Here is a 15,000-nt window from a genome sequence, read left to right as displayed (position 1 = left end):
TCTTTGTTTACAGTCTGTTACTGGTTCTGACTGGCTCTTACTACAGAGGTGACTGTTTCTGAGTTTTAGTGGAACCCCTGATGATAATGTTAGCACGTTCTGTCAAAGCCACGCCAACCTCCAATCAAACATAAATAAACAGCAAGTGGCTGCTGTCTTCTGTCTCTAATGATGTCATCACTTCTTTTTGATGGCGGCAAGGTCTTTCTGCAGCTCAGAAAACTTTGGTCGGTCCTCTGGGTTGTACTGCCAGCACCGCTGCATTACTCTGTACACATCATCAGGGCATCGCTGCGGACACGCCATCCTGTAACCTAGCAACAAGGAAGACAGGAGGGGTTTACCACGGATACTGCAGAGTAGATAAGAGTGATGACATGATAAACAGCGCCTCCTCCCCCTCATCTGCATCTACCTTTCTCCACCTGCTCTCGGGCCTGCTGATTGGTCATCCCAGGATAAGGACACACCCCCAAACTGAAGGTTTCCCACAACAGGATGCCGTAACTCCACACATCACTCTCTGAGCTGTAACGACCTGCAGAAGGTGTGTAGTAGAGTTATTCCTTGTTTATTGTGCTGATGTGAATATAAAGGTTCCAAATATAGTTACATTTAGTGTATTCGATACTGAACTAGGAAAATAACCAAAAAACAAAATAACATCAAATTCAGCAGTATTCACTCACTGCCTGCCTCACAGCTCGGACTGAGTGTAGGACAGGGTGTTACCGTAGTTCAGGGCCTCGGGTGCAGTCCATTTGATCGGAATCTGTTTGAGTCCGGATGAAGAATAAACACCGTCGTCCTCCTGACGACTCATCCCAAAGTCACTGATCTTCAACACGCTACCATCCCCCACCAGACAGTTCCTCGCTGCCAGGTCCCTGAGAGACGGTTTCATGGTGGACAGATGAAGACAGATACATACACAGACAGACAGGTCTATATAGTTTAGACAGACTGACCTGTGGATGCAGTTTTTACTCTCCAAGTACGCCATCCCAGCAGCAGCATCCACTGCGAAGCGAAGCAGCTGCTTTGTCTTCAACTCATCTTTCTTCTTCCTCAGAAAGGACAGAAAGTCTCCACCTGGAAGACACAACACAGGCATGTGTACCAACACAGCTGTAAGAAACTGACCTAGAAAAAGAGATCAGGACAAACACCCACCAGGAACAAGCTCCATCACAATGTAGATGGGCTGTCGCTGTGTACAAACCCCAATCAGCTTTACGATGTTCGGGTGGTCATACTGCTTCAGGATTCTGCAGCCAATCACAGACAGTCAGTGAGACAATTACAGAAATGTCTCCTTGTAAAATTAATGAAAGAGTGCTGATGAAAATTCTTAGTTATCTAGGTCATTATTTTGTTCAAGAGTTTAAAGCAGGGCAACTGTTTAGAGTTCCTTGAAGATCTCTCACCAGTTTTAGTGCCCCACTTCAAGCTCCTAATGTTTGTTCCTTTGTTGTTGTAGAGAGCTCACCTGGCCTCAGATAAGAAGCGGATCTTCAGCTCCGGAGGTAAATCTTCCTTACAGGTTTTTACAGCGACTGGCGTTTTGTCACGCTGCAGTGTTCCTTTAAACACCTCACCAAAGTTACCCTGATAACAGGAAGAGAGTAGGGCATGATGAGAAGCCAGCAGGCATGGTGGAAACAATGGGCCTCATGCAGCAACAGTTTCTTAAATTTCTCTTATATATTTGTTGAGAGAAAAAGTAAGAGGAAACCCCAGATGCATCAAACATTCTTACCTCCTATCTGCTCTCACCCAGGTCTGCTGAATGCTATGCTAATTAGCATATATGACGCCCACTTAAAGGGCCGTGAGATTCAACATTCAGCAGACCTGGGTGAGAGCAGATTTGAGGTAAGAACCACTTACTCTTTTTCTTCTAACAAAAATATAAGAGAAATTTAAGAGAATGTTGCTGCATGAGGCCCATTGTTCAAAAGTGACTGAAAAACAGGAAATGAGGTCACCTTTCCCAGGAGCTCCCCCAGAACCACATCCTCATGGTTCAGGATCCATTTTTTATCCTGCAGATAAAAACCCAGCCATCACTTCACAGAAAAAGAAGAGGTCAACACGTGTGTTCACATGTACACGGCAAACATGGAAGCAATGTGTGTGTTATTTGTGTGTGTTAACATGTGTGTTTAGGAGCAGTTGCCTTGATGACAGGGTTCAGTAGGACGACTCCAGACTTCTTGGTGATGACCTGCTTGGTGGAGAAGTGATGCTCGATGAGCTGAGGGATGGTGGAGAAACCCGTCCCCTCAAAGCGGTACTGATTCTACCAAAGAGAGAGAGACATGTTTACAGACTGACGACAATGTTCCGACTGTTCTACTGTTGTCGTCACAATTTGTGTACATACATCGGCATACTGGATGATGAAGTGTCGCCTCTGTTCATCAGAGAACACCGACAGGACGTACTCGCCCGGTTTGCCATGACTCTCCCTGACCAAAAAGTCTCCTTGTTGCCTCAGTAACTCCTGAGCCTCAGTGCGGGGGATGGCTCCGTGGTACCACTCCTGCTCCGCCAGGGGGCGCTCTGACGTGGGGATCACATCAAAGAACTGCTGCAGGGAGAAATGCAGGGTGATTCAGTTAGTCTGCACCGTTCGGGAAAACAGGCAAGGCCGAAACAGTACATATACAGTGCTGATTGTAAGTGGATCTCACCGAGGTGGAGGAGCCCAGCATGGCTTTAGGAGACCGAATCATGCCTGCCAAAGAGTGGCGGAGCGTGTCAAAGCGAGAGCTCCTCTCCTTTGTTTTATCCTGAAAACACAAACAAAGTCACTAAAGACGCACACGAGCCTCTATCAATGCTTTTGGACTGTAGCAAAAATATTTACAGTAGATCCAACAGAGCGGGCATCGTCCTCATATGGTAGTGCTGGGGGAGCTGGAGGTGGGGGAGGAGAGGAGGCGGCAGCAGCCATCGTGGCATCCAGCAGGGCCTTCTGGGAGGCCAGACGAGCCTCTGAGCCACGTAGTGATTGAACAGCTTGACGGAGCTCAAGGAGCGAGAGTTTCTGACTGAGCAGAAGGACACAGCTGAGGACAGACAGGGCAGTGAGGACAAGCAAGACAACTCTCTGTGTGACAGTTCCAGAGAGTCCACCTGCACTTACTCGCTTTTCCTCTCAGCACTTTGCTGACTCGTCTGAATTTTAGTGTCGAGGTCGTCCACCAACACCTCCTTTGTCCGCAGATTTTGCTGAGTCAGTGCCAGTTCCTCTGTAGCCGATGACAACCTGGAAATTGATCGATCACAAAGAATGTCTCTTACAGACTTTTCTCTATGGTGGATTACAGGAAACAAAGATCTGAGTTCTAGAATGTAGGAGCTCACATGGCCTGCAGGCTGTCAGCCGTCAGCGTGTTCCACAGAATCTCGTTGGCTGGTAGGCTGTCCGTCTCCTCCAGCAGAGAGGAATCAAACTCCACACTTGGCTCTGGTGTCTCTGGAGACCTGAGACCGGAAAACAAATGCCAATGGTAAGAGAGGAGACCAGGAGCACAAGGAGTGTGTCATTTTCATGGTTACCAAATATTTCCTGACCTGTAAGCATCAATGAAGTGTTGGTACTCTGCGAGCGGGTCAATCTGCTGAACGGCTGCTGAAATCTCTTGATGAACCCTCACGATCTCCTCAGTCAGCAGGCTGCTGATCTCACAGTACTCCTCCAGGATACTTTTGCTGCGGTACAAGTACAAGTCTCACAGTACTCCTTCAGGAAACTTTTACTGCACTAAGTGTGATTCATACTTCTGCGTCAAATCGCCCTCTACGGCGCGCAGAGCCTCACACGTTGACTTGATGCGCACAAAAACCTCTAGAAAATTGTAATTATGCTTTAAAGCGACGCAGACCACAATCGCTGAGATTGGTTGGCTTGGGAGTAGCGCTGGGCGGCATGACCATTCTATATCACAGTATTTTATTTTTTATATTATTATAACCGTTTCCGGTATTTGAGGGGTTTTTTGCCCCCAGGCATGACGTGTATCCCAGTACATACTTCATGAGAAACTCTTCATACGGCTCTCCTACTGCAGCGCGCGCACACAGGTTTTGAAGCCGTTTCGCTGCAGAAGCAGCAGTTTAGGTGAACATGTATGAGGCGGAGATATTTGGGAAAACAAGCAAAACCGTAAAACTCCCAAACAGAAGCAACATCTTCCTCTTCCTCCTCCGCATCAAACATGCTTGTTTACCTAAACTGCTGCTTCTGCTGTGTTCAGCACGTCTTTAAAACCTGTGTGTGCTGCATGCTGCAGTGGGAGGGCCGTGTGAGGAGTTCACACAAACAATTTACCACCGCGCTACATTTAAGCTATTTAAACCGCTGTTGCCAGTATATGAATATAAAAAACATTTTTGGTGCGAACCTACTACACAACACATTTCCACTATTTCGGACTTCACTGCTGCTCCTGCACCACCACTTATAAAAACTGGTTGTTGACTAGGTGTGATCATGGACCAGATCGAAGTGAGCAAATACAATCATGTTTCAATGTATCCTCACAGGAAGTGCCAGAAGCTAAAAGAATTTACCAGACACTTTCACCATGACCATTCAAGGAAAGAAGCCCACCCCTACTGCACTGGAGGTGAATTGCACCAAGACAAGAAACTGACAAAGTTTCAGTGGTTCATGAAGCCATTCGATGCAGAAGTATAAATCAGGCTTAAGGTTTCAGCGGTGACTGGACTCACAGGGCAAGTGTCATGTCCTCCTGCATCCTCTGCAGGCCATCAAGCAAAGCAGGCATAGCGTGGTGACGATGTTCATCTTGCTGTGTTCGTGCACCACACACTGCCAACACATACTGATTATGAAGATTGTGGAGCTTTGCTGTGGCTTTGTCATACCGCTCACGTGCACGCTCTGCCTCCCGCCCTGTGATTGGATAAGACATGGGGAGGGTAGAGCTTCAAGTTTCAGGACTGAACTCCATGAACTCTGCAGAGAGATGGGAACAAACCTTTAACCAGAGCCTCTCTGTATTTCTCTTTGGCACTGTTTGCATCACGGCTCAGCTGACGATATGTCGCCTTCAGCTTCTCCAGGTCACTCCTGGTCACCTAGCAACAACAACCAACAACATGGCGATGGAAGGCAATTCGAACAAAAACCTCGAGGGCCAAACTTCGGCCCCAGCTTTCCTCAGCATGAACACACGGTCACATCACTTGCAGCTGACCTTGTGGTTATGACTCTCCAGCTGCTGATGAAGACTCTGGTAGCTCTTCTTCACCTGCTGCTTGTCCCGGATCAGCGTTGCCAAGCGGTGCAGAGGACCCGAGTTCAGATCGTCAGCGTGACTCCTCATGATGCGACCCAGTGCCTCCGTCTGACGGATCATCTGTGACCATGACTGACACAGACAGAAACAGTAAGGCCGGGTCATACGGTGGGCTGCGCCCGCATACGGAGCCCACGGGTGATTGTCTCACCTTACTGACGGTGCTGACGTAATCCGCAGCTTCCTGTTTCTCTGTTTGCTGAGTCATACTGAGCAGCAGTGCAGCGTACTCTTTATCACTTTTCACCCGCAGAGTCATGAAGCGCTTCACTGTCTCCAGCAGCTAGAGGGCAACATGTTTACAGACGGTTACACAGTGAGGAAGAGGCTGCTCCAATCATTCCTTAAAACTGGACTGACGGTGGAACAGTGAGGAGGAAGAGGCTGCTCCAATCATTCCTTAAAACTGGACTGACGGTGGAACAGTGAGGAGGAAGAGGCTGCTCCAATCGTTCCTTAAAAGCCACATTTAAAGTTGGACTGACGGTGGAACAGTGAGGAGCACCAGCACCATCGGGTCAGACTGAGGACACCCACCTCCACACTGTCACACCATCAGCAGAACACCAACGGGCTGTGTCTGTGTGTAAGAGGAAAAACTGTACCTTTAACTCCCAGTCCTGCAGCTTCAGGAGTCCCTCGTGGGAATTCCTCAGATCCCGACCGAACCCCATCCCGGATCACAGACTCTCTCTAACGACGGGGGCGAGCGGGGAATGATTGCATGGTCCTGTGAAGAGAGAATAAAGACAGGATCAGCTGATTGTACTTACTGCAGAACACGGAACCAAACCACAAACAGCACCGAACTGAACGTTGCACATGAAATCCAAATCACTCGAACCTGTCTGATAACTCAGATCCTTCTTACATGATTTATATCGCGTCAACTTTTCTTCCTGTTGCACTGAACAACTTCAAAATTTAGACCTTAGAGACCTCCAAAGACCAGACCTTCAGTCCAAACCACTGTAAGCCTTCTTCTCTGGTGGCTCGAAGACCTCAAACTGCAGAAAACCCGTTTTGGAGCCGCTGGCTGACTCAAATTCCTGTCGGAGGGTGTAAATCTGAAGCTAGGCTAACGCTAGCCGCGGCTCTTCCCTGAAACTAGTGGGGACCGAAGGTAACATGCTAACAGGGTTTTCCACCGGGAGGACGTGAAACCTGGAGCTGGCGGACTAATGACAAAGCTACACTACAGACAGAAACACACGACCACACAGATGAACGGTTTCTCTGCCTCCGGTTCACGGTCTTTCCTCCGGTAAATAAAGAAAAGATGAAGGGGAGGAGGAGGACCGTCAGGAGGGGCTTTGCTGTTTTTGTACTTCTTCACCGCCGCACTCTCTCACCGGAAAGCGGCTTTATGCGACGGGAGAGTCGCTGTCCGGTCACCGTTGTTCTCTGCTGTCCCCGGCCGAACTCATTCCTTGTTGTTCTCCGTGATTCTCTTCTTCCTCCCCCGGCTTCACCTCCTGTCGTCCCCGGCTACAGAGCTAGCGGCTAACGGCTAACGGCTAACAGGGAGGGGCATCCGCGGGAAACGGAAAGGGGGGGGGTACTCATTTCGAGGAAGAAAACAAACAAACAGACGAACAAACAAACAAACAAACATGTCAACAATAAGGAATGAGACGGCAGCAGGTGAGCAGCAGTCCGCCCTAACCTGAGGGTTTACAGACATGTCAGCCACGGCTCACACCTCCAGGCACCGTGCTTCAAACTTATCCTTCACATTATTCAGTTTAAATGCTCACCAGCTATTCATGGCCTTCGTGTTATCCCAGTCTGAACCACTAGATGGTGTAGTGAGGCAGTGTACAGTCTAGTCTGACTCCATAAGAGCAGCCTCCAGCAGCAGTCTGCATGAGGGTCTGCTGGATCAGCTCCGTGCCCTCTGTGGCTGCAGGGACCAGGCTTCTAGTCCTCCACCTGCTGATGTCTCTGAAGGAAGAGGAGGCTGCGTCTTGCTGTACCTGGAACACCAGTGATTCTGCTGCTTGTGTCAGAGTTCTACACATGCAGCTACAGTTGAGTCTCTTAAAGTCAGCGCCCGCTCTTTTAACTCTATGCTAAAAGCATGTGTTAGATCTGAAGTATTTCCTCTGACTGCTTCCATAGGATTCAGGAAGGTGAGCTGCAGCAGGTGCTGCTGATCCTCAGCAGGTGTGCAGACCTCTATAAAAGCAGATGTCTGCAGCATTTAGGTGTGTGTTAACCAGTGGTGGAAAGTACTTAAGTTATTTTTTATGTATTTATACTTTAATATAAGTAAGATTAAAATTAAGAAACCTTTATTAGCCCCACAAAGGGGAAATGGCTTTTTTGCAACAGCAGATACAGAGCAAAGGAATGAATGAATCTACAGCAGGAACACTGACACAGTAAACATGCTGAATGCCTGTTTGTTATCAGCAGCCTCTCTGTTCACTTGATGCCCACAGCCTGCCTCATGACACACAGACCTGTCCACAGCTGCTTCTGGACTGAACATGGACATTTACTACACATGCTCCATTTGACTTTGATTATTTTAACCTAAGTCATACAGCAGGACAAAGATCCAAAGCAGAATGACAGAAAAATGAAGAATCAAGGTTTTAGACCAGTCAAAGTACCTCAGCCCCACTGAAATGCTGTGCTGGACCTTAAGGGGACTGTGCATAAGAACAGAGCAAACAAAATTCCATTTTTAGATTTTTTCACCTTCTCAAGTCAGTAAAAATCCTGTGATGTCAGTGATGTCACCACAAACACTTTGTAGCATCCTCCAGTTGGGTTGGACATACAGAGATAAATATCTGAGGACTCCGGCTGCCATCAAGGGAGATCTCCTGCCCCCATCAGTCCTAATCCAAACTGACCAATCAGCAGCCATCAGCATGATGTTAGTGGTGTATGGTTTTTCTCTCCTCTTCCTCTACCTCCGTTTGTCTAGAGAGCAAACTTACCAAAATAAAAGCACACTAGCTGTATGCTGCACAGGATCATGTTCTACAGAACCAGTTGATCCATTGATCCCGACCTGCTCTGGCAAGGAAGTGAACTGAAGTAATCACATTCAGGTCTTGAATTCTCAACATGCGATGCAGCAGAGCTCAGTGACATGTGGGGTTTGTCCCCTGTCCCGTCATATTTCTATAAAGACATCATCACAAACATGGAGGGAGTCCCTTCAGTGACTGCACCTCTTTCATTATTATCTATAGGAGTGATTATTGTGGGAGCACTATTTACACTACTGTTGCTTGTTTTATGATAAGAAGAAGTTTGAAAACACAACCCAGAGAGTAAAAATAAGTAAAAGTAAAAAGTAAAGTAAAATCCAGCAAATGGGCGCAGAGTGTGGGTGGGGCTGGAACCCAGAGGAATGAAAGAAGAGTTTCTGTCCAACCGGTTGGAGACATGACAGGTTCATCTGTGCTGAAGTGAAGACAGCAAACAAAACATCAGCAAGGAGAGGACAGGGACAGAGTCATACACAGAACAAAAGTCCAACATCAAGTTTAACACAAAACAACCATTGTGTGTGTGTGGGGGGGGGGGGGTCTGGTTTACTGCAGAACAAGGGAGAGAAACAGAGAGAGAGGGGGGAGGGAGGGAGGGAGTGTCTGCCAGTAGAACAGGTTTGGGTGAGGCGGCCGAGCGGGCTTCACACACTGTGACAAGGAGAGTGAGGGAGCGGAGTCAGATTTGTTGAGTTGGAACTTTATTAAAGAACGGAGAAGAAGAAGTCCGATCTGTGAAGAAGTGGAGGACGCTGCTGTGGATCTGTGAGCAGGTGAGTCTCCTCAAGCCGTTTGTCCCGACTATGAGACAAGTATGCTCCTAAAAGTATCAGCTAATAGTGTCATCAAGATACTTTGTTATTGGCAGAAGAGTAATGGAAGTACTCTGTATAAACGGTTACTCTGAGTATTAGGAGTACTTATTACACAGAATGAGTGCACTGTACATGTACACTGCTTTCTGTGAAAGTACTCCAGTATTTTCATTCATGAATGGGGCCAATAATCAATAACTCTAATGTGAACTAAACTTCAGCACATATCAGCTACTGTCCAGGATTCAGGTCTATTGATCCCTAATCAAAGCCTCCTCTCTCTCGTCAGACTGCCTCTCTTCTGACTGGCCAGCTACCTGATTGGTTGGTGTTTTTGTCCCACCTTCCTGTGACAAACTACAATGTCATCAAACATCAACGTCTCCCTTGACAACCCATACGGTCAGGTGACCATTCCACGAGCCAAGCTCCGCCCCACGGACAATGACGGCACAGTGATAGCCAATCCGATTGCTCTGAGCAGTAATGACGGAAACCCATATGGCGTGTCAAGCTCTGCCCCGCCCCCACCATATATGGTGAAAGAAGACGGAGGGGGTGAGGAGGAGGGGGGGCGCTGCCGTGCCTGTTGTTACCGCTGCAGGAGGAAGTGATGTCAGCACTAAAAATGAGGTGATGTCACCACAGGAGGAAGCGATGTCAGCAATGCAGGAGGTGATGTCCCTGCAGTGATGTCACACTGTAAGGAAGATTTATTTATTTTGAAAAAACAGGAAGGACATAAATGGAAAGGACAAAGAAGAAGAAGAAGAAGCAGGAAGTGGACTGCAGCAGAAGCAGGAAGTGGACTGCAGCTGTCGTTTCCTCGGTGACAGAGCACAGAAGATTTTTTTCCTTTATTTACTTTCGAGCAAACAATCGATAAACATGATCACAGTTGCTGTTGTTGTTAATTTCAGGTTTACTTTTCCTTTTAAACAACTTTTAAAAACAGCCTGTGAGTTCAGATACAAAATGGCTGCCACTTTGAAACATTATCAAACCTTCACGGCACGCAGGTAAAACATGTGAAGTGTATGGATATTATTTAGATGTTTTGACAGCAGCACAGCAGGTAACACTCCACATGAATCAGTGTCAGTGCCAGGAAGCTGTATTATGATACGAATCCTTATTTCTTGTAGAGTTTAATTTTACGTATTTGCTGATGAACAAAGTGAGTGAACATGTGTGTGATATATATATGAAGCAGGAAGTGTTCATACTGTTTCTAACAATGATTTTAGTCTGTGAATCAGGACATGGAGAAGAAATAAAGGTTATTTACTGGACACTGTTGATTTTCTGACTTTTGACATGACCGCTGAAAACCATCAGTCCCCGTCTCAGAGCGCACATCAACGAGGCCTAAGATGTGTTCAGACCTTTTAGACTTGTCCTCTCTGTCGCTAAGGCGACCTCCATCTGGCATACTGAGCAGTAACCTGATAGGTCCAATGCAGCAGCCAATAGAGCTTAAGAACAGCTCCACTTTCTATTGGCTGATCAGGTTACAGGTCAGATTATTGATCACTTTACCTGCTTTTGATTGAACATTTAGGAGTCTGTTCTAAACGACATGAGGTTTCAAAACATTTCTGTGTGATCGGGTTAAATCTTATCTCTATTGTTCCATATTGATATTTGTTTTCTTTATATTTATCTTAATTCATATAAACAGTCACATGACTGTTGCTACTGTGTGTCCACGTACTGCAGCTTTTTGGCCAAGCAAGGCTGAATTATTGATGAAGATGAGTCGCTCTCTCTCTCCTCTCAGGTAGGAAAGAGAGCACATTACAGAGAATAGTCGACAAACGCAGACAGAAGGAATCGAAGTCAAAGGGGGTGAGAAGAGGAAGGCAATTTAAAAAATAAGGAAAATGTGCACCGGATAGAAAAGTCCAACCAAAAACAGAAGAAATGTATAAAAGAAGAGCAGGAGACAAACTGGACACAAAGAGACAACAGGAAACAAAGAGACAACAGGAAACAAAGAAAGAAGACAACAACAAAGAACCACAGGAAAACAAAAGACCGTAAAACAAGAAGGGCTGCAACAAAAAGAAGATGTGACGGACGACAGAGACACAGGGAGAACTTCATCTACTGCAGCCTGTCAGAGAGCAGCAGGTGGTTTGTATTCATTAACTTTTATTGATTTATTGTTCATATTTTCTGTGTCGGAGCTGCACTCTGACCAGTCTGATCCGGAACAGATCGCATTCATCCGACCAAATGTCTGAGAAAAAACAGGAAGTGGAAGAAGAGGAGGAAGTGACCTGCAAGCCCCTCCCCTCTCTGCCCTCACCTGCTGTTGCAGAGACATTGATGTCACTGAGGAGGCAGGAACCTTGTGTGCATTGTGTGTTTTGGCAGCTATGACTTAACCACACGACTGCCTAGGCGACTTCACTGTGGCCACGCCTTCTGCCAGGCATGTCTGAAGAGACTGGATACAGTCATCAACGAACAGGTAACAGGGGACATCGTGGAATTTTAAGTGTGTGAGAGGTTTGAAGTAAGGTCAGTGAAAACGAGACTCACTCTCCTCCCCAGGTTGTGATCCCGTGTCCTCAGTGTAGACAGAACACACCTCGGCCCAGGGGAGGGGCGGCTGGGCTGGACCTGGACTTGGGCCTCCTTCCTGGGAGTGAAGGCCCAGCAGACCTGCACCTCCCTCCTGCTCCTCCTGGAGCTCCAGCCACAGGGAGGGATCATCGGCTGCTCATGCTGCACAGGACGGGAAGCTGTGGCTGTGGGAAGGAGGTCACAGATGACGGCTGGTCACATGGAGGTCTGGCTGAGCCGCGCTTCCATCGCTATAGCAACTGCTGCCCCGCCTGCATCCTCCTGGCTATGCTGCTGTGTTTGCTACCCGGGACGGGGCTAACACAGATAGAGACTGACTAACAAAATGTGCTCCTTCATGCTCTCACACCTTGTCATTAAAACAAGAGAAGATAAAACTCCCTTGTACATGTGTAAAAGCTACATTACGATTAAAATCATCGGGGTTGATTTCACTGAATACCTGTCCGCTCAGTTTGTGCTTCAGCAGCAGCTGTCTTCGGTCAGAAGGTGTCTTGTAATGAGGCTCATTCAGGTAACTCAGGGACCTGAACAACGTAAAACTCAAACCTGCAGAACAAACACTCATTATTGGGTTATTATTTATTTAATTATACATTTCACAAAAGAAGCAGAAAACACAGGGAGCTTCAGGCTTCTGAATTCAGAGCAGATTTCACATAAAAAATACGTATGAACTAGGCTGATAGCTGTGATTGGGTAATCAATAAAACTTCATTCAAGCTCTGTTGATGGACGGAGAGGAACATTTCTGTTTGATGATGTTGAGAACACGTCTTTCTGGGCGTATGACAGACCCAGAACAGTCAGAGACAGACAGACAGAAGAGGTTTGGCAGAGTCCCCTTTAAGGCACAGGGCATTCTGGGAGTTTGAGTTCCCGTCTCTCCCGCATCCACAAAGACAACGTCTTAAAACTCCTCCTCATCAGGCCCCCCCCTTGAATCTGCAGTATGCCCATCAGAGGCTGCCAAGGCCCTCTCCAACTCTGATTCGCTGGCCGGTGTCAGATCGTAAGCTAAAGTCTTTGGGAGCTTCAAACAGCAAGACGATAGTGGGAGCCGAGGTTAAACTCCCCCACAGCCTCGCCCCTTCTGTAAGGCCACGCCCCCTCTGTCCACAGAGAGCACGCCCCTTCCCCTGCAGGCTTCAACACCTGATCGCAAACGGTCGAGGTAGTTGCGATCGTGGAAGGAGCCTTTCCTGTAGCGCGGGGCGTTGGTCTGAAGCTCCTAAGACAGAAAACCAAAACAAGTAAACAACAAACAGCAAACTATTATTGGTTCTTCACAAGCCACAAAAGGAACATTGATTGTAAACAGCGTCCTGCTGATTAATCACCTGGTCGAAGTAAACTCTGATGGACCCAACGTTTGTGGCTCCAACAGCTGTTAAGGAGAAGAAGCCATGCTGCCATTGGCCGATCAGTGCCACGCGCTCGTTGAGGCAGAAGAGCTCTTTTACCCATCGAGCCACGCCAGGGTTAACGGACATCAGTGAACCTACCAAGCACGAAAACATGTATGAAGACCGGCAATAAGGGACAACAGCCACTCCAGTCTCCTATACAGACTCACCTGGGAAGTGACGTCGTAGCTCCACCCTCCAGTCGGCTGGTGAATGAAAACAGTGGTAATCACCTGGTGCCAGGTAGACCACCACATGGTACAGGTCGCTGTCAGGAGATGTCAGAAGGAGGTCCCTGAAGGAGGAGGAGCACGAGCCTGATGTGGGAACATCAGGAACAACCAATCAGACTCAAAAGCTGCAGTCCAATATGGCAGCATCAGAACAGGCCATGGTCTTACCATTATTCTGCCTCGTCTGTGGACCCAGGAAGTTCTCAAGACTGTAGGTGACCCCCTTCACCTGTTCCACCTCCGAGTTCTTCACCCGACCAAAGTGAAGGATCCTCCCGTCAGCTGGGGAAATCTGACACAGAAGACAGAGCTAAGTCCACATTAGGTGTCAGAACCTAGATACACTCACAGTCCTGTCCTATCAGGGGTAGGAGGAGCAGGAGGAGGAGCAGGAGGAGGAGCAGGAGGAGGAGCAGGAGGAGGAGGAGAGGAAGAGAGGTGGAAGAAGAGAACGTACTAGGAAGGATGAAGCGCAGACCGGTCGGACTGCAGGTTTGAGACGTCGAGAGAAAAATTCTCCAAGATTCCTGTAGTGATGTAAATCCTCCACCGCTGCCTCCTAGTGGGTAAACAAAGGAACACGCCGAAGGATTAAGTACAAACAACAAAGCATCAACAAACTATCAAACAACAATAACAAAGGCTAACCTGCATGTTGACTCCAAAGGTCCAGATGTAGAGAGAGAGGACAGGTTTTCGGAGCCACGTAGGGAGCTCCAACCCGTTCAGACGACCCCAGGCCCGAGAGAGGAGGCGCGTTGGAATGGAGCGATACAACGCCACCTGCAGGAACATACAAACACGACACCCTTATTATCTGGCTTAAAGAGGAACAAAGACGAGGAGGTGGAGGAGGATGTCAAAGAAGACACGATAGTAGACTACAGTTATTAAACTATTGCTGCTTGTTGGAGGGACCTTGAACACAGCACAGAGCTGCTTCTTCAGGTAACCTGAAAGCACCACACTCACCTCAACTTTACAGGGGGCAGAGTTACAGAGTCTCAAAGTCTCTGTAGGATCAATAACTCGTGTATCTACTCAAGGGACTCAGTGAAAATCTGAGCCATGAGAAGCTGGTCAGGGCCCATCAGTCTGACCGATTGATCCCATGATTAGAGAACAGATGACCAGGAGCATAAAGTGAAGGCAAAAGAAGGAGCCATCAAACCATCACTCTTACCCGATTGGCCAGTGGCCGTAAAGCACTGATGGACAACACATAACAGAGGAAGGCGAGTGGGCGGCGACGCCAAGCGGCGGGGCGACACACACTTCCACTGAGCGCGCTCAGACGATGTCGGAGAGCCAAACGAGGCACCTGGAGCCTGAGTATAACAAGATTCAACCACAACGTGGGAGGAGGAGACACATGGTGAAGGAGAGGAAGAGCAGAACGATGATGAGGAGAAAATATTTACAGAAACAACATGTATGAGGTGGGCAGGACCCACGGAGGCGGGAGAGGCAGAGGAGAGGCAGAGGAGGAGCTGCTGCAAAGCACAGCACCGCCTCCATCACTGCTGTGAGGGGGGGCAGAGGGCGGGCGGTATTGTTGGGGGGGGGGCAGAGGGCGTGCGGTTTCTGGGGGGTGCGGGTTCTCGCTGGGGCAG

General features: G+C 48.0%; 1 protein-coding gene and 2 pseudogenes across 4 annotated transcripts in view; 1 reads left to right on the top strand and 2 right to left on the bottom strand.

The window, feature by feature from the left end:
- Window positions 1-6,858, bottom strand: part of LOC114429481 (tyrosine-protein kinase Fer-like) — a 7,217-nt gene extending 359 nt beyond the window's left edge. The window contains exons 1-20 of one of the 4 annotated variants that reach the window (XM_028398287.1): window positions 6,686-6,858; window positions 5,939-6,063; window positions 5,485-5,616; window positions 5,232-5,405; window positions 5,013-5,112; window positions 4,744-4,927; window positions 3,583-3,720; window positions 3,373-3,492; window positions 3,152-3,274; window positions 2,873-3,074; window positions 2,697-2,795; window positions 2,387-2,593; window positions 2,180-2,302; window positions 1,989-2,045; window positions 1,490-1,608; window positions 1,174-1,268; window positions 969-1,092; window positions 733-887; window positions 416-538; window positions 1-314 (exon numbers count right to left, since the gene is read on the bottom strand). The exon at window positions 1-314 is cut by the window's left edge and continues 359 nt beyond it. In XM_028398287.1, coding sequence (XP_028254088.1) covers window positions 178-314; window positions 416-538; window positions 733-887; window positions 969-1,092; window positions 1,174-1,268; window positions 1,490-1,608; window positions 1,989-2,045; window positions 2,180-2,302; window positions 2,387-2,593; window positions 2,697-2,795; window positions 2,873-3,074; window positions 3,152-3,274; window positions 3,373-3,492; window positions 3,583-3,720; window positions 4,744-4,927; window positions 5,013-5,112; window positions 5,232-5,405; window positions 5,485-5,616; window positions 5,939-6,007 — 2,481 coding nt within the window. In that variant the 5' untranslated portion in view covers window positions 6,008-6,063; window positions 6,686-6,858 and the 3' untranslated portion in view covers window positions 1-177. Of the gene's footprint in view, window positions 315-415; window positions 539-732; window positions 888-968; window positions 1,093-1,173; window positions 1,269-1,489; window positions 1,609-1,988; window positions 2,046-2,179; window positions 2,303-2,386; window positions 2,594-2,696; window positions 2,796-2,872; window positions 3,075-3,151; window positions 3,275-3,372; window positions 3,493-3,582; window positions 3,721-4,743; window positions 4,928-5,012; window positions 5,113-5,231; window positions 5,406-5,484; window positions 5,617-5,938; window positions 6,064-6,204; window positions 6,634-6,685 lie in introns of those variants that run through there. The other 3 variants (XM_028398289.1, XM_028398290.1, XM_028398288.1) reach the window with 3 other exon arrangements.
- Window positions 6,859-8,932: 2,074 nt separating this feature from the next.
- LOC114429488 (RING finger protein 224-like) lies at window positions 8,933-12,049 on the top strand (annotated as a pseudogene).
- A 658-nt stretch (window positions 12,050-12,707) lies between these two features.
- Window positions 12,708-14,798, bottom strand: LOC114429489 (phosphatidylserine decarboxylase proenzyme, mitochondrial-like; annotated as a pseudogene).
- Window positions 14,799-15,000: the final 202 nt, after the last annotated feature.

This window comes from Parambassis ranga, unplaced genomic scaffold (assembly GCF_900634625.1).
Source record: "Parambassis ranga unplaced genomic scaffold, fParRan2.1 scaffold_140_arrow_ctg1, whole genome shotgun sequence".
Lineage (NCBI taxonomy): Eukaryota > Metazoa > Chordata > Actinopteri > Ambassidae > Parambassis > Parambassis ranga.
The sequence above is the reverse complement of the archived record's forward strand: the minus strand, read 5'-3'. Positions and strand labels throughout refer to the sequence as shown.